The sequence below is a fragment of the Thalassophryne amazonica genome, chromosome 17 (genome assembly GCF_902500255.1).
Source record: "Thalassophryne amazonica chromosome 17, fThaAma1.1, whole genome shotgun sequence".
Taxonomy (NCBI): Eukaryota; Metazoa; Chordata; class Actinopteri; order Batrachoidiformes; family Batrachoididae; genus Thalassophryne; species Thalassophryne amazonica.
In genome coordinates, this window is record NC_047119.1 from 33,959,488 (window position 1) to 33,984,196 (window position 24,709).

A 24,709-nucleotide genomic window follows, 5' to 3' on the forward strand; every position below is an offset into this window, starting at 1 on the left:
ACCAGTAAGTCTTATATTTCAAATTCCAGTAAAATGGTATTTCCCCATAGTTGTAAACAAAGCTGTAAAAGGTCTAGGAGGTGGAGCTGCTTTGAGCAGGAAGTGTTTTTATATGAAGTCACAGCTTACAATGAACACATTCAGAGAGCAAGGAAGAAGGAAAGAACAAATGAAAACACATCCTCCTGTCTAATGAACTGTAGGTACAAACTTTATTATTACTATTATTATTATTGTCATTGTTTTTTGCTTATTTATTTATTTTTTTTAATTTATCTGCTTAATTTTATATATTTTTGCCAACATTTATCACTCTTTTCTTTTGTATAGTATGTTCTGCAGAGCTCTTGCAATTTTTATTCCATTACCATCTGAAGCCAGACTATTAAATGACTAATCCTTAAATTAAATTAATGTGAATGAAAGAAATTCACACAAATAACAACTGGAAGCTTCTTGAAATATGTATGTTAATTATATATAATGATGTATATAAGTGGATAACATGGCTTTGTGAATTGGCTTTTCCCAGCAGTTGAGGAGATGATTATTTGTGAAATAAATAATAAATAAAGTGGTTTTGTAGTTGTTAAAATATTATCAGATTATTAAGGATTTGTTTCCAGGCTCATTCTAAAATATATATTTAAGATGCTTTACATGAATATATTTTTAATAAATGATGCCTTTTAAAATCAGTTTTACGGAAGTCAGATGTGACGACATTATCAGATTAAATAGTCACAAGAAAACAATAACTTCTGAGATATCTCCAGAAGCTGCAGCCTTAATAGGTTGCATGCTCTAATCGGCAAGATTATGATGATGATGATGCAGTTTCTTCATAAGAATAACTAGGATGGAAAAAAAAATTGCTGCTTTAACTGTCATCCAGACTGAGTCATGCGGAATTCAGGAATGACTTTTGTATGTCACAGCATGTGATTTCAACATTTCTTCTTCAGGTCAAATGGACTGGACCCTCCTCTTAATTTTACCAGTAATGTTTCAGCCATCTTTCTCAGGTATGTAACTCCACGCTGTACGTGAAACTGTTTGACACACATAGAATTTATTAATACGAAATAATACAGTCGAGTAAAGACATACATATAACATCGTCAGCATACGCTTCACAGCTTTAGAATAAAAGTACATTAAAGCACGTTGTTGCTGCTGATGAAAACAGTTGATTTCATCTTTTTGTTGCAACCTTTGTTTACAGGCTTAAAAACCATCTTTACGATCTACAAATTTCACCTCAATCATGAACAAGCACTTCAGTATATAATAAAAAATGACATTTTCAAAGGATTAAAAAAAAATCCAGTTCCCATAAAAGCAAGGAGAAAACATTTGTTGAAAGATAGCTATTAAACAATTTTAAACTACTAAAATTTACTTTTACCTGGCTTGCATCGCTCTGTTCAGGTCAGATGTGGGTGCATCTGCCATGGGCCCTGGATAGCAACCATTCAGGGAGATAACCAGCCCATCTCGACCTCATAAAAGTGTCATCCCCTTGGCCTTCTCCTTTCAATAGAGTCCTCAACTCAGGCATCTGTATGCCTCAGGATTGTACACAGACAAACACACCATATGGCCAAAATGTGGTAGCTGATATTCCTTCACAATGCAAGTCATGTTCCTCATCTTAATGCACATTGACACTGGCACGAATTTGATCCCTGCACTGGCACGCAATCTTGCGACCTGACAATGTTGCGAGCCAGTGAGCAAACTCGTCGTAAACTGTTATAAACTGTGCATGAACTGTGTGCAGTTGTGTGCCAAAGAAAATTTTGAAATGTTCAAATTATTGTCATGCATAAATTTCATGCCACTTGCATGAACTAATCATGAACATTGCGCAACCAATTCAAAAACACTCTGTCTCTGTGTGTCAATGGGCATCTGAACCTGAATTTAGACTATGAAGAGATGTTACATCTATAACAAACATAAATTTACAAATGCAGTATCTAACTCATAAGAAGGAATGAAAACTGTTTTACAGTTTTACTCATCACTGTTTTACGAAACCATTACTATATATATATATTATAAATAATTACCTTTGATACAAGATTCCAAATGTGTTCTACACCACACCATAAGCATGAGACAACCTGCAGCTGTAGGTAATATTTTATATAGTGTGGTGTCAAGCGGGACAAAGCAGAACACATTGGCACAACAAATTGCACGGCAGTGCGAGAATCAAATTTGTGCAAGTGTCAAGGTGGCTTTAGTCTCCCTAAATAACTGCTCACAAAGTCATTCCAAAAATACCCAAAGATACACTGAAGAAACCTAGTAACAAAGACAACCAGTGGCTGCCATAGATCACTGGTTAGCGTCCAAGTCTCACAACTGTACAGTAACACAGAAAGCTTCAGGGCCATAAACGAGTGGTCCTTTTTTCCCTTGCAAAGGTATCAGCATAGCAAAAACCTCTGTGCAGTGACATCATGACTCCATGAGATCTTCTCAAATGTCTCTAGCTCAAAGGCTGAGTGCGTAGAGACATGAATGTCACTGCTGTGATAAATTTCTCAAGTTGGACACTTTCTCAAGTCTGCATCTTCATCTTGAATCCAGGACAACTGCAAAATCAATTTCTCAAGTGTTGAAATCAGGGCATTGATTTCTCAGAGATTAGCGTATCACCCATAAAGTCAAGGTCCGTAAACCTTTCCTCGCCAAAAAAGATACCCAAGCCGCTGGTCCCCCCAACCCTACTCAACACCCAGTCCAAGCAAGAATTGAACAGCATAGGAGCCAGAACAGGAATGGGAACCAGAAATGAAGGTCTTTGGTTTTTGGCTTTTTTTTCTTACTTTTTGGTCTATAAGAACCAAAAACAAACAATCAAACAAACAAATCCAAAGGTGTGACGTGACCATTACCTTTCCTTTTGTCTCCACAGTCTTGTTCACTGTTGAAACAGAACAGAACACGTACACATCGACGATAAGAGGAGATGTTGTGATGGGCTGTAGGTTTAAGCCTATTCCATCAAATCCTTATTCTGGGCTGAAAGTGACTTGGCACTGGATCACGTCCACAGTGACCCGGGAGGTGTATCAGCTGGACAACGGCGTGGAAAATCTAGCTTCTCAGTACCCAGATTATAGGGGCAGAGTGAAACTTCTCTCTAAGCTGCTGAAGGAGGGTTGGGCCAAGTTACAGGTCATTACTGGCACACATATGTCACTCATGCTCTGAAATTAAGTAATGTTGTATTTTGTGTAAAATTCCCTTCAATAAATACTTGTCACCTTTTAATCCTATTGGAAATAGCCTTTCTTTTCACCAGTAGTAGCCACAGCTAACCTAAAAGTAGGCGTTGATAACTGCTGATGTGCTTACTTAAAAATTAGTTGGGATAATACTAAAATATAAAAACCGCTAATACATTTAGCTGTAGCTATAGATAATGTGGCTTAGTTTTTGTTTTTGTTTTTTTTGCTGTAAGACACTATATAGATCTAGACTGTTAAACTTTATTTTGCTGAAAGGTTAAATGACTTTGAGATAGCAGAACTAAATTTATTGGAAGGTAATTAGCCTGCTAATGGTTTTCAAAGTTATCTGAAAAGCTAAACTGCGAACAAAGAAGTTAGCTTCGTTAATTGCCACCACAATTAGCAAAGCTAACTTCAATTTGTTTGAATTCCTAGCACTTGTAAATATAAAGATGTGAGTTTATACTAGGTGAAAAGCTGGTGGGGCACAGTTCAACTAATCGAAGAAGTTAGCTTCATGAATTGTTAGCGGATTAGCTGAATTGTGCCCCACTAACTTTTCACACAATGTAAACACACATTACTCTCTATGTTTACATGTAAGAGGAAACTGTAAAAGTAATTATTAAAGAAATTATTCAACACTTTCTCAGAAACACGAAGACAGAACCTTGCAGACTAAGTACACTCAACAAAAATATAAACGCAACACTTTTGGTTTTGCTCCTATTTTGTATGAGATGAACTCAAAGATCTAAAACTTTTTCCACATACACAATATCACCATTTCCCTCAAATATTGTTCACAAACCAGTCTAAATCTGTGATAGTGAGCACTTCTCCTTTGCTGAGATAATCCATCCCACCTCACAGGTGTGCCATATCAAGATGCTGATTAGACACCATGATTAGTGCACAGGTGTGCCTTAGACTGCCCACAATAAAAGGCCACTCTGAAAGGTGCAGTTTTATCACACAGCACAATGCCACAGATGTCGCAAGATTTGAGGGAGCGTGCAATTGGCATGCTGACAGCAGGAATGTCAAGCAGAGCTGTTGCTCATGTATTGAATGTTCATTTCTCTACCATAAGCCGTCTCCAAAGGCGTTTCAGAGAATTTGGCAGTACATCCAACCAGCCTCACAACCGCAGACCACGTGTAACCACACCAGCCCAGGACCTCCACATCCAGCATGTTCACCTCCAAGATCGTCTGAGACCAGCCACTCGGACAGCTGCTGAAACAATCGGTTTGCATAACCAAAGAATTTCTGCACAAACTGTCAGAAACTGTCTCAGGGAAGCTCATCTGCATGCTCGTCATCCTCATCGGGGTCTCGACCTGACTCCAGTTCGTCGTCGTAACCGACTTGAGTGGGCAAATGCTCACATTCGCTGGCGTTTGGCACGTTGGAGAGGTGTTCTCTTCATGGGTGAATCCCGGTTCACACTGTCCAGGGCAGATGGCAGACACCGTGTGTGGCGTCGTGTGGGTGAGCGGTTTTCTGATGTCAATGTTGTGGATCGAGTGGCCCATGGTGGCGGTGGGGTTATGGTATGGGCAGGCGTCTGTTATGGACGAAGAACACAGGTGCATTTTATTGATGGCATTTTGAATGCACAGAGATACCGTGACGAGATCCTGAGGCCCATTGTTGTGCCATACATCCAAGAACATCACCTCATGTTGCAGCAGGATAATGCACGGCCCCATGCTGCAAGGATCTGTACACAATTCTTGGAAGGAAAATGTCCCAGTTCTTGCATGGCCGGCATACTCACCGGACATGTCACCCATTGAACATGTTTGGGATGCTCTGGACCGGCGTATACGACAGCGTGTACCAGTTCCTGCCAATATCCAGCAACTTCGCACAGCCATTGAAGAGGAGTGGACCAACATTCCACAGGCCACAATTGACAACCTGATCAACTCTATAAGGAGATGTGTTGCACTGCATGAGGCAAATGGTGGTCACACCAGATACTGACTGGTATCCCCCCCCCCCCCCCCCCCCCAATAAAACAAAACTGCACCTTTCAGAGTGGCCTTTTATTGTGGGCAGTCTAAGGCACACCTGTGCACTAATCATGGTGTCTAATCAGCATCTTGATATGGCACACCTGTGAGGTGGGATGGATTATCTCAGCAAAGGAGAAGTGCTCACTATCACAGATTTAGACTGGTTTGTGAACAATATTTGAGGGAAATGGTGATATTGTGTATGTGGAAAAAGTTTTAGATCTTTGAGTTCATCTCATACAAAATGGGAGCAAAACCAAAAGTGTTGCGTTTATATTTTTGTTGAGTGTATATTAGCAATCATGTAGAATATTATGTTGAGGATTGAACAATCACAAATGGTTTGATCATGTGTTCTGTTTGTAAAATTTTATGAATACAGAAATGAGGACTACTTTTATTTTTGTTCTTTTTAGGTGTCCATGCTCAGAATTAATGACTCTGGAGTCTACCAGTGTTTGGTGCAGACAGAAGAAGGAGCTGATTATAAGACAGTGGTTTTGTCTGTTGAAGGTAAATTTGTATTCTTGGATTAAAAAGAAATCATGAGTGGTTTCATTCTAAGAATGACATTTCACAATCACCAAAAGTGTTGGAATGGTCATTTCTGGGCATATAAGAGTATAATTCATTTTGAAACTGAAAGCTTTAGTGCAGAAATAACTTCTCTGGCAACACACTTTGGAGAAAGTGATGTTTTAAATGAAATTTTTGAAATGTTAAAATGTTGCTTCTTCTATTCTGAACGTCTTTTTATAATGTGGTATTGTTAGTACCTTTTCCCGTTTAAAAAAAAAAAAAAGTGAACAAACACAGAAACTCTCCTCCATGTTCTTCCTTTCGTGATCTATTGCCACAGCTATCAGGGTTGTATATATTTTTCTAACTAGAAGTGGTGACTAGGTCTCTCTGGAGGATCCTTAAGTAGCTCTGCAATAGTTACTCCTCGTCTTAGGGACCCAAAGTACTGACATTTTCAATTTATCCATGTTGTAACTGCACATAATGACCCTATGCCTTGTTTGAGTCTCCTTAACATAGTGTTTTTCAATCCTGATTTTCAAAACCCAAAGCACTGTACAATTTTTGTTTGTACTTGATCTACTCAGCCTAGATCAGCTCAGTCAGGTGTTTTTCAGCCAGTAGTTGACTGAAGAAAAGAAAAACATGCAGTACTTTGAGTACCCGAAGACCAAGACTAGGAGACAGTGAACTAGGGAGACTCAAACAAGTCATATTACCAGCACTGTGAGGGAACGTCAGTGATGCGATGATGCCATGGCCTTGTTGTGTGTGTCTCTGGGCGTGATCTAACATGCAGGAGAGTGAGTATTGAGGACCCCAGCAATAGAAAAGTCCAAGGAGACACCCATGTATCACCTTGTTGCAGCAGATAGGTGGCTAGTTTTGGGAGTTTAGGGATAGAGTAGTTGTTTTCCTGGGTGGTTATCAACCAAGAGCCAGGGTGAGTGCTTGCACTAGCGCATGGTTATAGACCTAGCCTGGATGTGTTCCCACAAGTGAACCTATACTAAATCCCATCATCCTAGCATCATGGCTTTGATACAAAAAGAAGAGTTGTTCAAGGGCTTGATGCGAGCATCAGAAGATTAGCCAAGTAGATAAAGGGCTGTAAAGAAGACCAAGATAATGTAACTCAAGGATAAAACCTGGCTGCAGCACATAGATGGTTACTTTCAAGGGGTGGAGATGGACCATTTGTCTTGGTGCTTTCCATCGGGACTCAAGGTGATTCCATAGTGTTGTGGATGAGATGAAGTGTGATAATAGGGCATGATCCCTGACCCAAGTGTCTACAAGCTTCTTTACTGAGATCCTTCATGGCTCATTGTATAGCCTACATTACTCTAGGAGGAGGATTTAGTCCCCCTCAGTCTATATCACTGTCTCTGCTTATTGGCAATAAAGTGAGGCTTGAGTGAACAGTGTGTTCCAGGAATTTATCTAAATACTCAAGGTTCATTTATAGCTACATGACAAAAGCCACTTTTTGTCTCTCTGAATTTCTTCCAGCACCTTATAAAAAAGTGAGTAAAAGTGTTCAGAAAGCTACACAGGAGGACGAAGTGGTGCTAACCTGTCAGTCCGACGGATATCCCAGAACGGCTGTTGAGTGGATGGATGAACACTTACAACGAATCAACTCCAACACCACTGCTGTACCAACTCCAGACCAACTTTACAAAGTCACCAGTCAAATAAAAGTCACAACTCTGAAGCAAAACAGCTACACGTGTAACTTCACAAAAGATGGACTCTCTGCAACATTTCACATTCCAGGTAAGGCCACGTGTTCTTTAACAGCATGTAACAATCTCCTTCAGGGTTGTCCTAGGTGTCTTGGTGGCTTCCCTCACTTGTCTCCTACAGTTTTTGATTTTCTGTAACGCTGGTGTTTCCACTGAACCTGTTGTAGGAGGTGTCACTTTTGCTTGCTGTTCGTTTTCCGAATGCTTTGCGTGGGGTTGAAGGTGGTAATGTGCCAAACGGGTTGAGATGTTCAGTGTCTTTGTCAAGGACACTTCAACACTCAGGTATAATCAGGGATAGAGCCCTGCCTGCTCTCACTTAGAGCTCCCTACACAACCTGCCAAAAATCTTCAGTCAGAGTCGAGTTGAACCTGTTTGTATCTGCCACGGGAAAGAAAATCTCCATGAAGCTGTGGGTGTTTTGATCAAGAGAAGAACATATACTGTCATCACTACCATTACGCTCATTTCCTGTTATGTTTGCAGTGTGTTTTTGTGACAGAAAACTCAGAATGTCAGACATCAAATGTGATTCCGTCAGCAGTGGAGACACGTTATGGGCCCACTCACAGTGTTTCCATTCCAAGTCAGGATGTGTTTTTCTAAGTCAGCATAATGCAGAGAGAGCACAGTGACTGTCTGCTGGATGCTGGTTAGAGAAAGTAGCTGATGTTTATCCAAAAAGACACTTTGGACCCTATCTTATATATGGGACAAAACAACACGTGGCGCAGCACGAGCACAACTGACACAGCTGTTAATTTCACACCCAGCGCCAGTGCACCACAGACCACCAGAATGCTGATCTAAAGTCGAGCGAAGAGTTGTTCTGTATTTATACAGTGTGAACTTCAGATGCAGCTTACATAAGCAGGTTCACAATGCAGATGAAAATGAATTGAATTGAATTGACAGAACTATAAAGAATTGAGACAGCACAGAACTCCGCCAAGGTCACATATTGCTGAAAAATGCTTCTGGATCCTGGATCCAAAATATGTTGCGGATCACTGGAACATATCAAATTCAAAATAAAATCCCTTGCTTGCCTCTACTGGTGGTTGGCTCTCACTGCGGTATTGTATCACTTCCTGTTCCGGAGCACAGCGATGTTTTGCTGTATCTGTTAGCTGTTTAATCTGTGCAGTTAGATTGATCTAGTTATCTAGATAACGATTTGTTTCCCAGTGTAATCTTCACGTGCCTTAACTAAAGCACTCCTTCTGCTGAATCACCTCTAAATTATTTACACATTATTCACTTTGCGTGTTTTTAGGAATCCGCTAGCTTAGCGCAGCTACTAGCTCTTAGCCGATTTAGCATGGCGGCTTCTCCTGTCTCTCCCGCACTTTTCTGCTCTGGGTGTGAAATGTTTAGTTATTCCTCGGCCTCCTTTAGCAGTAACGGTACTTGTAATAAGTGTAGCTCATTCATAGCTTTGGAGGCCAGGCTGGGCGAATTGGAGACTCGGCTCCGCACCGTGGAAAATTCTACAGCTAGCCAGGCCCCTGTAGGCGGTGCGGACCAAGGTAGCTTAGCCGCCGTTAGTTCCCCTCTGGCAGATCCCGAGCAGCTGGGAAAGCAGGCCGACTGGGTGACTGTGAGGAGGAAGCGTAGTTCTAAACAGAAGCCCTGTGTACACCGCCAGCCCGTTCACATTTCTAACCGTTTTTCCCCACTCGGCGACACACCCGCCTAGGATCAAACTCTGGTTATTGGCGACTCTGTTTTGAGAAATGTGAAGTTAGCGACACCAGCAACCATAGTCATTTGTCTTCCGGGGGCCAGAGCAGGCGACATTGAAGGAAATTTGAAACTGCTGGCTAAGGCTAAGCGTAAATTTGGTAAGAATGTAATTCACGTCGGCAGTAATGACACCCGGTTACGCCAATCGGAGCTCACTAAAATTAACATTGAATCGGTGTGTAACTTTGCAAAAACAATGTCGGACTCTGTAGTTTTCTCTGGACCCCTCCCCAATCGGACCGGGAGTGACATGTTTAGCCGCATGTTCTCCTTGAATTGCTGTCTGTCTGAGTGGTGTCCAAAAAATGAGGTGGGCTTCATAGATAATTGGCAAAGCTTCTGGGGAAAACCTGGTCTTGTTAGGAGAGATGGCATCCATCCCACTTTGGATGGAGCAGCTCTCATTTCTAGAAATCTGGCCAATTTTCTTAAATCCTCCAAACCGTGACTATCCAGGGTTGGGACCAGGAAGCAGAGTTGTAGTCTTACACACCTCTCTGCAGCTTCTCTCCCCCTGCCATCCCCTCATTACCCCATCCCCGTAGAGACGGTGTCTGCTCCCAGACCACCAATAACCAGCAAAAATCTATTTAAGCATAAAAATTCAAAAAGAAAAAATAATATAGCACCTTCAACTGCACCACAGACTAAAACAGTTAAATGTGGTCTATTAAACATTAGGTCTCTCTCTTCTAAGTCCCTGTTAGTAAATGATATAATAATTGATCAACATATTGATTTATTCTGCCTTACAGAAACCTGGTTACAGCAGGATGAATATGTTAGCTTAAATGAGTCAACACCCCCGAGTCACACTAACTGTCAGAATGCTCGTAGCACGGGCCGAGGAGGAGGATTAGCAGCAATCTTCCATTCCAGCTTATTAATTAATCAAAAACCCAGACAGAGCTTTAATTCATTTGAAAGCTTGACTCTTAGTCTTGTCCATCCAAATTGGAAGTCCCAAAAACCAGTTTTATTTGTTATTATCTATCGTCCACCTGGTCGTTACTGTGAGTTTCTCTGTGAATTTTCAGACCTTTTGTCTGACTTAGTGCTTAGCTCAGATAAGATAATTATAGTGGGCGATTTTAACATCCACACAGATGCTGAGAATGACAGCCTCAACACTGTATTTAATCTATTATTAGACTCTATTGGCTTTGCTCAAAATGTAAATGAGTCCACCCACCACTTTAATCATATCTTAGATCTTGTTCTGACTTATGGTATGGAAATAGAAGACTTAACAGTATTCCCTGAAAACTCCCTTCTGTCTGATCATTTCTTAATAACATTTACATTTACTCTGATGGACTACCCAGCAGTGGGGAATAAGTTTCATTACACTAGAAATCTTTCAGAAAGCGCTGTAACTAGGTTTAAGGATATGATTCCTTCTTTATGTTCTCTAATGCCATATACCAACACAGTGCAGAGTAGCTACCTAAACTCTGTAAGTGAGATAGAGTATCTCGTCAATAGTTTTACATCCTCATTGAAGACAACTTTGGATGCTGTAGCTCCTCTGAAAAAGAGAGCTTTAAATCAGAAGTGCCTGACTCCGTGGTATAACTCACAAACTCGTAGCTTAAAGCAGATAACCCGTAAGTTGAAGAGGAAATGGCGTCTCACTAATTTAGAAGATCTTCACTTAGCCTGGAAAAAGAGTCTGTTGCTCTATAAAAAGCCCTCCGTAAAGCTAGGACATCTTTCTACTCATCACTAATTGAAGAAAATAAGAACAACCCCAGGTTTCTTTTCAGCACTGTAGCCAGGCTGACAAAGAGTCAGAGCTCTATTGAGCTGAGTATTCCATTAACTTTAACTAGTAATGACTTCATGACTTTCTTTGTTAACAAAATTTTAACTATTAGAGAAAAAATTACTCATAACCATCCCAAAGACGTATCATTATCTTTGGCTGCTTTCAGTGATGCCGGTATTTGGTTAGACTCTTTCTCTCCGATTGTCCTGTCTGAGTTATTTTCATTAGTTACTTCATCCAAACCATCAACATGTTTATTAGACCCCATTCCTACCAGGCTGCTCAAGGATGCCCTACCATTATTTAATGCTTCGATCTTAAATATGATCAATCTATCTTTGTTAGTTGGCTATGTACCACAGGCTTTTAAGGTGGCAGTAATTAAACCATTACTTAAAAAGCCATCACTTGACCCAGCTATCTTAGCTAATTATAGGCCAATCTCCAACCTTCCTTTTCTCTCAAAAATTCTTGAAAGGGTAGTTGTAAAACAGCTAACTGATCATCTGCAGAGGAATGGTCTATTTGAAGAGTTTCAGTCAGGTTTTAGAATTCATCATAGTACAGAAACAGCATTAGTGAAGGTTGCAAATGATCTTCTTATGGCCTCGGACAGTGGACTCACCTCTGTGCTTGTTCTGTTAGACCTCAGTGCTGCTTTTGATACTGTTGACCATAACAGAGATTAGAGCATGCCATAGGTATTAAAGGCACTGCGCTGCGGTGATTTGAATCATATTTGTCTAATAGATTACAATTTGTTCATGTAAATGGGGAATCTTCTTCACAGACTAAAGTTAATTATGGAGTTCCACAAGGTTCTGTGCTAGGACCAATTTTATTCACTTTATACATGCTTCCCTTAGGCATTATTATTAGACGGTATTGCTTAAATTTTCATTGTTACGCAGATGATACCCAGCTTTATCTATCCATGAAGCCAGAGGACACACACCAATTAGCTAAACTGCAGGATTGTCTTACAGACATAAAGACATGGATGACCTCTAATTTCCTGCTTTTAAACTCAGATAAAACTGAAGTTATTGTACTTGGCCCCACAAATCTTAGAAACATGGTGTCTAACCAGATCCTTACTCTGGATGGCATTACCCTGACCTCTAGTAATACTGTGAGAAATCTTGGAGTCATTTTTGATCAGGATATGTCATTCAAAGTGCATATTAAACAAATATGTAGGACTGCTTTTTTGCATTTACGCAATATCTCTAAAATTAGAAAGGTCTTGTCTCAGAGTGATGCTGAAAAACTAATTCATGCATTTATTTCCTCTATGCTGGACTATTGTAATTCATTATTATCAGGTTGTCCTAAAAGTTCCCTAAAAAGCCTTCAGTTAATTCAAAATGCTGCAGCTAGAGTACTAACGGGGACTAGAAGGAGAGAGCATATCTCACCCATATTGGCCTCTCTTCATTGGCTTCCTGTTAATTCTAGAAATGAATTTAAAATTCTTCTTCTTACTTATAAGGTTTTGAATAATCAGGTCCCATCTTATCTTAGGGACCTCGTAGTATCATATCACCCCAATAGAGCGCTTCGCTCTCAGACTGCAGGCTTACTTGTAGTTCCTAGGGTTTGTAAGAGTAGAATGGGAGGCAGAGCCTTCAGCTTTCAGGCTCCTTTCCTGTGGAACCAGCTCCCAATTCAGATCAGGGAGACAGACACCCTCTCTACTTTTAAGATTAGGCTTAAAACTTTCCTTTTTGCTAAAGCTTATAGTTAGGGCTGGATCAGGTGACCCTGAACCATCCCTTAGTTATGCTGCTATAAACGTAGACTGCTGGGGGGTTCCCATGATGCACTGTTTCTTTCTCTTTTTGCTTTGTATGCACCACTCTGCATTTAATCATTAGTGATCGATCTCTGCTCCCCTCCACAGCATGTCTTTTTCATGGTTCTCTCCCTCAGCCCCAACCAGTCCCAGCAGAAGACTGCCCCTCCCTGAGCCTGGTTCTGCTGGAGGTTTCTTCCTGTTAAAAGGGAGTTTTTCCTTCCCACTGTAGCCAAGTGCTTGCTCACAGGGAGTCGTTTTGACCGTTGGGGTTTTACATAATTATTGTATGGCCTTGCCTTACAATATAAAGCGCCTTGGGGCAACTGTTTGTTGTGATTTGGCGCTATTTAAAAAAAAAAATTGATTGATTGATTGATTATTTTCGAGGACTTTATCCATCTGCTCAACACATTTCATCAACATCCTCTCACAAAGGTTTGAGTCAAATGTTGCTATGTGCCAAGTGTTCTTCTGGATCTCATTTCCAAAATATGTTCTGGATCACCTCCAAAATCATTTCCTTGAACATTATCTATCTGCACACCAAATTTCGTTTAAATCCGTGCATTGATTTCAAGTTATTCTGTTAACAGTCAAACACACAGACAACCGACAGTTTAAAAAATTACCTCCGTGGCAGATGAAAAATATAAAACATCACCTTCATGCTTCACCTCAGGGAGCTTTGGTTGCTAGTCTACCCTTGCACAGTCTGAAGCATAATTGCCAGAAAACATGTTGCATGAGTGTGCCTCCTGAATAGCAGTGCACGAGATTCTCACACAGCTCAGATCTTAAAGATGACGGACAACACTTTGATTAGTGTCATTCCTATGACTCTCAAAACACACCCATTATTAATTGACTAAATTCAGTCCCTTTGCTGCCTGCTCAGATTATGCACATTCTAAGTAGCACTTTCATTTTGTGCTTAAGATCATGCCCTATATTAACAAGATAGTGCCCTTTGGTTTGTGAATGTGAAACCTGACTGGACAGTATTTGTTTCATTTATACTATGGGGTTGTGCTCAGATTGAGTTGCTGGTTTGGCTGAACACTGCTACATGACCCTGTTTCCTGTCAAACTTTGACTGTTACTTTCAAAATAAAGACAAAACAAAAAAGGTCCCAAAAGACAAAAAGAGGAAGTGGTGAACCCATTGCATAATTCTTTACATCTTTTCCCAGCATTCACATGGTTTTGAGCAGTTTTGAGGTTAAGTGCCTTGCCCAAGAGTACTTTAACACTCAGCAACAACTGGGAAATGAACGCACCAACTCTTCACTCAGTAGACAACCTGCACTACCACCTGAGCCTGTCTGAGCCTGTTCAGTGTGTCGGTGTCCGTGGTCAGGACTTTCACAGGAACTCTGCACCTGACTGCCTTTGGAATACTTGGTGATTTCCATTGTAGCCATGAGGCACTAAACGTGGTGCTGTAACACAATTGTAAACTCAGATTTCACAACAAATTTTCCATGTTTTCATTCTTTTCACAGATGACATACCAACACTCCACACAAGAAATGGGACTGTCATCACTGTGATTTGCACCGTTGTAGTTCTGCTTGCTGTCATGTTTGTGGTGTTGATGCATCGATGGCAAAAAGGTAACCAGCAATTTATAAAAAAGTGCAAATGGTACAATGTCATGTAGAAACTTTGTTGTCGAGGGAATTTTCCTCAACTTGAATTTGAATTTTTGAGTAATATATGATGTGAAAATTCACAGTACAGTACATGACATAATGGTTGTGATTACCCAGACAGCAAATAGATCTGGGCTGGATGTAGTCCAACATCTGGTACCAATCCTGAAAACAGATCCGGTCCAGACAGTTTTTGCACCCTGGCCCAGATCCGGCACGGCTCCGCATTACAGTTCTGGAACAGATCCGGACCAGATCTGAACTGGATCCGCAAAAGACCAACCGTTTACAGACCATATCTGGCACGGATCTGGGACAGATGTGGACCTCATCACAGCACCGTGGCAGGAACAAGTTTTACAGGGGTAAGTTCCGTGGATCCGAGGACACTGATTTGTATCTATAACACACAGATCAGTGTCCCTGGACTTATAAAACTTGATTGTCGTAAAGAAACAAACCGCTTTGCAATAAGCATCTAAAAAAGCCTCAGTGACGATCACAATTACAGAGTACAGAGTTTACAACCGCTAATGGATAGTTTCTACCAAGTGCAGATAAAATTGCTTATCATTATGCCCCATGTTCCTGCCACGGTGCTGTGATGCGGACCACATCTGTCCCAGATCCGTGCCAGATATGGTCTGTAAACAGTTGGTGTTTTGCGGATCCAGTTCAGATCTGGTCCGGATCTGTTCCAGAACTGTAAAGTGGAGCCGTGCCGGATCTGGGCCAGGGTGCAAAAACTGTCTGGACCAGATCTGTTTTCAGGATTGGTACCAGATGTTGGACTACATCCAGCCCGGATCTATTTGCTGTCTGGGTACGTACTGATGTGACAAGAGGAAACACTAGTGGCAGATTGTTTGAGTTTGGTTTGTGAAGACATCATGCTAAACGACAACACACACACACACACACACACACACACACACACACACACACACACACACACACACACACACACACACACACACACACACACACACACACACACACACACAGAGCTTGCAGATACGCATCCCTCACCACCGCTAACTCACAGAGGAGGGCATAAGATCTGTGTGATGTCATAAGGTAACAATGTACTGTGGATTAAAGGAAATGTTTGACAACAGAATTTCATCGGAATCGACCTCATTTTTTTTAAGTTAATGAATTTGAATTGAATTTGAAATTGAATTTATTAGACACACATATGCTTAACAAAAATCACTCGTACACAAACAACAAAACTCATAGGCATGTGTCTGCAGAGCAGCAGATAAACAGAACTGATCCTACATGCTCATCTGGTAGATTTGTTTTCTTGTGGCATCTAATCTGTACAGCCGTGTGACAGGTGGAGTCACTTCCTCCTTGGCTGGCCAAGCGCATTATTCAATTATAATAGGAATTCACTCTGGGTGGCACAACGGTGCTGTGGTTAGATCTGTTACATAACAGTATCCTGACCTCTTGGGGCATTCCTTGTTGGAATTCACGGGGAAACAACCAACCTGGATTATTTGAACATTTTCCCTTCAGCACAGTGCCAGCAGATTAGGCTCGGTAGACTAGAAACACCTTCACAGCTCCATTTCCAGATCAGTCAGCAACCATTGTCACCTTTGGAAATATTTATCTCCATCAAATCCAAAATATCCAATCTGGATCTTCTCATACAGATTGATGGGTATGAATGAGGGGATGGCTCTTCTAGAATAATGTCATGATTGATTAAATGTAATTATACGGTGTCAAATCACAACATACGTTGCCCCGCGGTTCTACACATGAGCAATGTTTAAACCTTACTCACCCCATGATCAAGCACCTTGTCAACAGATGTGAGTAAAAACTCTATCAGGTGTTTTTGTGTTAACAGGAAGAAACCTCAAGCAGATCAGACTAAGTGGGGTGACCATCTGCTTTGGCCATAATTAAAAAGTGAAACAAAGCAATGAAATAAAACAAGCGCAATAAGGAATGCTGCAATGACAGACATGCTGAAGCTGAACAACCACAAACATAGAGTCCAGTGTTCACAGCAACCAATGGAAGGGAAGAGCAGAGTCCCAGTAGAATGGACTACAACTGCCAGATTAGTCAATACCTATATGATGCCCACTTGTCCTGCAAGCTAGTTCTGGATTTGAAATAGCTCCCATGTAGACCTCACAGGTCCCAGGACCAAAACACAATCCTCAGACGTGAGCCAATTACGTCATGTAGCAAGGTGAAGTCCAGAGTGAAGTATGTTCCTGTTAGCTTAGCTTGAAGGGATTCCCCTTTGGTTGACCTAGTAGTGCATTGGTCTTTCAGTGAGAAGTCTGGTGTTCAAACCCAAATGGAGCCACAAAAAAATTATTATCCTCATTGTGTTAAAATTGGCGATGTGGTTGTTGACCAGATAGTTGGAGGTGAAGATATTTAAATGCACCTGTGACATCTGTCCAAGATCAAAAATGGTGGGAAGATATATAACAAGGTGAAGTCCAGATTGAAATATGTTCCTGGTAGTGGCTTGCTGACCTGGTAGTGCATTGATCTCAAGACCAATGGAATCCCCCAGCTAGCAGGAACATGTTTCAGTCTGGACTTCACCTTGCAACAGTCAGTAACTGGTGTCTATCTCTTAATAATGAAGAATATTTGAAAACCTATATGCTAGATCCTAAAGAAGGGATGAGCCATAGCAATAAAACAACAGGACTGTTGACAATAAAACCGTGTTAAAATGTTGTGGCTCCTGCACCTTTATGCCGATTCACTGTGACCGTTTTAACCAGGTTTTGTAAAGACCAGTTAAACAGAACAGTCTCTGGTACACACCGAGACAACTAAGCTTGGAAAAAAGAGGAAGTAACCTGTGATTTCTCACAAACTTTGTTCATCACATCTGGCTCGGGGTGGGGGTTTACATATGACTACGATGGACTCCTCACATGAGCATGAGGCAGCACTTCAGAGCTGTAATCAACAAAACTGGAAACACCCAAGTTGGTCTTGGTTTGTGTGACGGGGGAATTTGTGGCTATAAGCATCAGTGGTTTTACAGAGTAGCACATGTTTGTAGTTTGCCCAATTTCCCCAAAACAAATACCTATATCATATCAATAATAGTATTATTAAATGGTTTTCTGTCAATGAATATGTGAGAATGAAGTAACTGTTCTCAGTCAGGTGAGAACATTCACAGGATCACGTTGAACTGCAACAATGACAAAAACAACCGAATATATTTTAATACACACACCCAAGGTACACTATCCAACCATCTTGATCTTTTTACTTAGGTTCCAACCCTCATGGCAATCCCAGCACCAGGAATCTTCTGGTCAAAACTCCAGGGAATTCTTGTTGGGCTAGTACTTGTAAGTCTAGCAGTGATTTATTTTTTGTTGATTTAGCAAACATCAGCTAAAATCTCACTCTAATCATTACTGATTTTGGTTGTAACCTTTTTTCATGATGTCAGCGTGATAAATCAAGTGCACAAATGTGGCGTGCCCTATGGGACTGATGCAAATCTACCAAATAAATCTCTGCCTAAGATTCACTCTGTGAGCTCACTGCTCAGGCACAGTGCTTTGACTTTTGCACAAGATTAGATAACCCATTCAACAAGACATCTAGGTGATTGCAGTTCCTTGCCCCGTTAGCTAATTTTTGGTAGCTGCCAGTTTGGATGCCATCTTGGATATTAAAAAACCAGAAGGAGGATTTTGCGTATGTGACTCAACACATTTTTCTCAACCTATCGTGGAGAATTCAGCTTATTCTGCAAAATTCCCATTTTTTTACGCTAAAACCTTTGGATGATGAGTCACATCTACCACCCTATCACCCTGGATGCTGTCTGGGAACCACCAGAGGTGGAAATCCCTGGCTTCAGTGAGTACACGTCCAATTGTGTATTGCTTCTACCTGTGCACCTAAAACAGGTGATTTCACAGATTAGCTCATGTACCTTCCTGAAGAGATGAACTAATGAAATTCAGAGGGTTTAGTTGCTGGTTGGAACAAATATGGGGTAGGACTTTTACTCAATGAAACCAGGCTTTCCACCTCTGCCAACCATTCAAAAATATAACCAGTCCCTCACAAACTCCTGAAATTAACCATCTATCTGCTATAAGTGGGTGATATATCAGCATCTCCTTGACCTTTTCCAGTTGCTGGGATCCTCAACACTGAGGCACCGGCATGCTGGATCATACTGGTGGAAGTGCATCGCATGTTCATAGCACTGCAACTGGTGTTGCTTCAAAATGCAAGTAGTCCTCCTATAATGAGTCTACCTAAGTAACAGTTTGTTTGTCACAAAGTCACCCAGAAGTACTCAAGAACTCTCCAGAGAAGTACTACCAGAGACATCCAGACTTTGCCATAGGTCACAGGTTAGCATCCAAGTGTCACAACCATAGAGTAAAAGTGGAACCACCAGGAACCTGAAGACTTAGGCCTTTGCTTTTCTGCAAGGGTATTGGTATCACCAGAGATTTGCCATAAGCACATTCAAGACAGTCCAGAAACATGAATAAGTAAATCTCCCAGCAAGATGTACACTTCACCACATGCATTAATGTGTCTAAATCCAGGAAGTGGTTGGGAGCCTGGTTCTTAGTCTTGGTCCAACTTGTATTGCATTACGTTTCACTGAGATTAGGACTAAGTACCAGCAGAACTCTTGCACACCCTGCATAACTGAATTGCTGACTGTTTAAATGAAGTTGAATAATTCAGTATTTCTGTAAATGTTCTTTTCCTGAATTCTGGTCTTCTAGCAGTATTGTTTTTCCTCTATCAGGCATCCAAATGAAGACAGAAAATGAGGAGGAGAAAATGATTTCTAATGAAGGTAACTGAGTCATTGCTCTGAAGAATCAGTCTTTTCAGATAATTGTGACAAAGTGAGACAGGTCTGTTTAAACTGATTTTGTTGGTTGTAGATCATACAAAGGAAACTCTGGAGGTGTTTCTGAAAGACCATTACACCAACTTACTGTTTAATAAGGATGAGAAGCAATACTGGGATGCTTTCTGTGTGGAGGTGCTGCCTGAGAGGCTGAAAAACAAGTGAGTTATTTCCCCACAAAAGCAACAACAACAAAAAAAAAAGAATCAAGAATATTATGTCACATCATGTATTAGGTTGAGACCACAAATGCAAATTGTATAGCTCTTGCCAGGCAATCAATCACATCTTTGGAGAAAGTCTCATTACATGTATATTGTAATTCTCAGTTCATTCAATTAATGTTTTCCCCACATTTATCATATTTAAAACAAATATTTTGAAAAACTTGTTTTTGCTTAGTTTCAGGTCAGCTGGTTACAATAACAGAAGCAATTTTGCTTGTGGTGTCCCCCAAGGATCAGTACTAGGCCCAGTCCTTTTCTCACTGTTTCTTATTGGGTGTATTATTTCCAAATCATATGCTTGTTTTTAGTTGGTATGCAGATGAACACAACAGAGAAAGATTTTCATATGAAAAACAGATCAAATCTAGGCTTTACTGCAACCTTCTTGTAAACAGTATCTGAAATTTCACAACTTTTGCATAAAAATCGGTCCCTGTTCCACTTAAGCATGAAACTGATGCAAAAGACAAAAAACAAAAGTTATCTGATGCAGTTTTTCTGTTCATCACCACAGAACCCTACAACTCCTTCAGAGTTGTCATGGCTGTCTTGGTGGCTTCTCTTCCTAGTCTCATTCTTGCACAGTCGTTCAGTTTTCGAGAACTGCCTACTCCAGACAGATTTACCATAAAGTAACCTACTGTTTTGATTTCTTAATGATTGCAACATGCATGAAGTCAAAGGCATATTCAGTAACTGGGAAATGTTCATGTTTCCATCCTCTGACTTGAATAAAGAAATCTGGCTGTAAAAGTGATGATTTAATCCTCATATTAGGAGTCATGTTAGTTTGTCAAAATATGTATGGCCAGTGATGTAGTCAAGACCACTTAACTGAGACCAAATCATGCCTAAGACCAGAGTACATCAAGACTGACACAAGACCAAGACTTTGAGGAGTTGAGACCAAGTCAAGACCAAGACTAAGGGCCCCTTCACACATAGTGCAAATATGTACAACTCAGGGCAACTCCCGTTGGAACAGCTCGTATGAGCGCACCACGAAATATCGAGCCGACGGGCAGGCGTGCACAATGCCGGTGCGACGGTTCATGCACGCGGGAACACAGTGCCAGCAGCTGCATGATGTAGTTAAAAATCGCGCAGCTGCTGTCAAGAAAAAATAAGTAAAAAATACATGTTGCAATGGTTTCGTGCACGCGGAAACACAGTGCGAGCAGCAGTGCAATGTGTAACCACATCACACAGCTGCTGTGAAAATAAAAAATTAAAAATACATGTCACCTGCAGGATTTGAACCCGCACTTTCCAAAACCTCTGGTTGCAAGTCAGAAACCTTAGCATTGAGCTACCATCACTGGCCAGTGAAAGGAGCAGGAAACTGCCTGATATCAGGAAGGACATGGACGTATTTAAAAAAAATAAAATCACACACCATATAAAAACATCGCATTATACTGAATCCCTCTTATCAAGCGGGCAATACAAATATGATCCGTCTGTTTCACTGTAGCGAATGGCCACACATTTTCTAAGTGCCAAATGAGTGTGTTAGATGTTCTTGTGTATCACCTGGAATTTGGCCGACACCTGCCGTGAGAGGGTTCGATGGGCTTGCACAGCGCACACTCTGTCTTTCAGCTGCTGGTGTGCGCAAATCGTTGTAACAACACGTGTACGAGGCAGCTGCAATTTTACACGTTTTGCACGATTCCTGCTTCGTGCGCACTTTATGCGCAAATCAACCAAATTCGCACTATGTGTGAAGGGGCCATAAGGGAGGGTGAGACTGCATGAAGACCAGGACTGGATCATTGCGAGTCGAACACTGTGTGATATATTTAGGTCCTATATGTGTGAGAATGAGTACGAGACCTTCACAAAGTGGTCTCAGAATGATCTTAAGTACTACAACACTACTTATGCTCTCTGAAAATAGGGTTACTGTGTATAAAAACAGCAATGTAATTCCTAAATTGTTAATGTGATATTCTTGGAAAACCTCTTGAATTAGCACAAGCAGATTTTGTTACATTTCATCTCAATTTTGGTGCTGTATAGACTAGGGATTCAACGTTTTTGTAACCCCATAGTCCTGTATCATATCCTGATCAGCTTTGCTACAAACAATGATAATCAATGATTTTGTTGCATTTGATCAAAAATGTTCACCCATGACTAACTTTGAAATGTTTATACTCTGTTGTATTTGGGTGGATTTCCAAAAACTAGAACCCTGGCTGAATAATAAACAAAAAGGGAAAAAGGATGATGACTCAGCAATAGAAGCTAATCAATGCTGATGTCTTACAAATGCTAAGAATTTATTTAAAGCTAAGAGTGCTATGCAACTTTGACCATATTCAGAAAAATAAACTTTGTACAAGTGTACAAACATGGGTTCATGGGTGGACCTTTCTAAAGATAGCCCAAACTTGAATTTGCTTTCGTTACTTATGCATAGAAGCTCATATACAATAATTTTAAAGAAAGAAATGAGAAAGTTGTGCTCCTTGTATAGACGCACAATTCTAACAATACTCACTGTCCAATTACTTTTGGACCAGACCTGACTGTAACTGTGTGTAACTCTTAATGAGAGTTCATCTTGTTTTTGCAGTGATGGTCATCCTGTGGAATTTCACTCTTTACTCCCAGAAGCTGGAGAGACCGTTTTGCTTGAGGGAGCCCCGGGCAGCGGGAAGACAACTGTAGTCCAAATCCTGCTATATTCTTGGACCACAGGCCTGAGCCACGCCTCTTCTAATGTCCCTGACTTCACAAACCTTCGCCTCATCTTCTGTTTGGACTGCAGCAAAGTGAAGACTGATTTGTTTCAGGAGGTAAAAACGCAGCTTTGTCTCAGCGAATCAACAGTGGACAGGCTGAGGATGGTGCTGCTGAACGGGTCGGACGATGCCCTGCTTCTGCTGGATGGCTACAAAGAAGGGAATCAGCTTTTTGACATGTCCTTAAGGAAGTTTTTAAGTGAGAGAGCGGGGTGTCGGGTTCTGGTGCTGGCCTGCCCTCACAATTGCCCCAAACTCAAGGATGCAGTTGGACCAATAAGGATGCTGAAGCTCCACATATAAACTGTGGTGTACTGATCCAATAGATACACAAAGCAGCATAAGTTACATTTTATACACATTTTTGTGTTATTTTGTTAAGCTGTGATATTTTGTCTCAACTGTGTAAAAGCTGTAAAATTATTGCAAAGTGTGTCATAGCTGGGAAAACCACATAAATGCATATAAACCACAAAAAAAGACTGTTTTTCTTTAAATCTGTCCTGGTTCCAAATGGCCACAGTGGATACATGCAGTAATTTTACATGAGTAAAATTTGCATGCAGAGGGAAGAGCAGTCTCAGAGCAGTCACCACCTCTCTCTCGACTCTTGTCAAACTGTCTCCCTGTGTTCAGCATCCTTTTATTCATTCAAACAGTCAAATAGATGGTGTTATCATAGTGTCATAGTGACATTGTCAGACGCCTTGAGTGGAAGCAAACATCCTGTGCATCTGGTGGTTACAAGGTTTAATACAAAGCTTATCTGTGGGTTTGCTGTGATTGCTAGCCCAAACTCCCTACATCAAACCTCAGACAACCTCGCTTCAAGGCTGCGATATCAACAGAGACGTGCAGGACTACACGGTGCAAAAGATAAATGCATGCATATGACATGTGATGCAGAACAAACGATAATATACGTTGCGACTATATAAACGCAACACTTTTGGTTTTGCTCCCATTTTGTATGAGATGAACTCAAAGATCTAAAACTTTTTCCACATACACAATATCACCATTTCTCTCAAATATTGTTCACAAACCAGTCTAAATCTGTGATAGTGAGCACTTCTCCTTTGCTGAGATAATCCATCCCACCTCACAGGTGTGCCATATCAAGATGCTGATTAGACACCATGATTAGTGCACAGGTGTGCCTTAGACGGCCCACAATAAAAGGCCACTCTGAAAGGTGCAGTTTTATCACACAGCACAATGCCACAGATGTCGCAAGATTTGAGGGAGCGTGCAATTGGCATGCTGACAGCAGGAATGTCAACCAGAGCTGTTGCTCGTGTATTGAATGTTCATGTCTCTACCATAAGCTGTCTCCAAAGTCGTTTCAGAGAATTTGGCAGTACATCCAACCAGCCTCACAACCGCAGACCACGTGTAACCACACCAGCCCAGGACCTCCACATCCAGCATGTTCACCTCCAAGATCGTCTGAGACCAGCCACTCGGACAGCTGCTGAAACAATCGGTTTGCATAACCAAAGAATTTCTGCACAAACTGTCAGAAACCGTCTCAGGGAAGCTCATCTGCATGCTCGTCGTCCTCATCGGGGTCTCGACCTGACTCCAGTTCGTCGTCGTAACCGACTTGAGTGGGCAAATGCTCACATTCGCTGGCGTTTGGCACGTTGGAGAGGTGTTCTCTTCACGGATGATGTGAAGGAGATGTGTTGCACTGCATGAGGCAAATGGTGGTCACACCAGATACTGACTGGTATCCCCCCCCAATAAAACAAAACTGCACCTTTCAGAGTGGCCTTTTATTGTGGGCAGTCTAAGGCACACCTGTGCACTAATCATGGTGTCTAATCAGCATCTTGATATGGCACACCTGTGAGGTGGGATGGATTATCTCAGCAAAGGAGAAGTGCTCACTATCACAGATTTCGACTGGTTTGTGAACAATATTTGAGGGAAATGGTGATATTGTGTATGTGGAAAAAGTTTTAGATCTTTGAGTTCATCTCATACAAAATGGGAGCAAAACCAAAAGTGTTGCGTTTATATTTTTGTTGAGTATACGAGGTCTGTCAATAAAGTATAGGTCCTTTTTATTTTTTTCAAAAACTATATGGATTTCATTCATATGTTTTTACGTCAGACATGCTTGAACCCTCGTGCGCATGCGTGGGTTTTCCACGCCTGTCGGTGACGTCATTCGCCTGTGAGCACTCCTTGTGGGAGGAGTCGTCCAGCCCCTCGTCGGAATTCCTTTGTCTGAGAAGTTGCTGAGAGACTGGCGCGTTGTTTGATCAAAATTTTTTCTAAACCTGTGAGACACATCGAAGTGGACACGGTTCGAAAAAT

General features: G+C 41.2%; 1 protein-coding gene and 1 long non-coding RNA gene across 3 annotated transcripts in view; both read left to right on the forward strand.

Moving 5' to 3' along the window:
* The window catches only part of LOC117529379, an 883,736-nt gene that overhangs the window by 733,318 nt on the left and 125,709 nt on the right, over window positions 1-24,709 (forward strand). The window lies entirely within an intron of this gene.
* On the forward strand, window positions 127-22,882 carry si:ch211-241b2.5 (programmed cell death 1 ligand 1). Of its 2 annotated transcripts, XM_034192130.1 has the most exons (10): window positions 127-199; window positions 966-1,025; window positions 2,930-3,192; window positions 5,689-5,785; window positions 7,307-7,573; window positions 14,358-14,468; window positions 17,786-17,863; window positions 19,300-19,350; window positions 19,442-19,568; window positions 22,216-22,882. In XM_034192130.1, exons 1-10 carry the CDS (start codon window positions 193-195, stop codon window positions 22,685-22,687), a joined length of 1,533 nt encoding a protein of 510 aa, XP_034048021.1. In that variant the 5' UTR covers window positions 127-192; the 3' UTR covers window positions 22,688-22,882. The 2 variants fall into 2 exon arrangements, with proteins under 2 accessions (XP_034048021.1, XP_034048023.1); XM_034192132.1 differs by lacking the exon at window positions 17,786-17,863.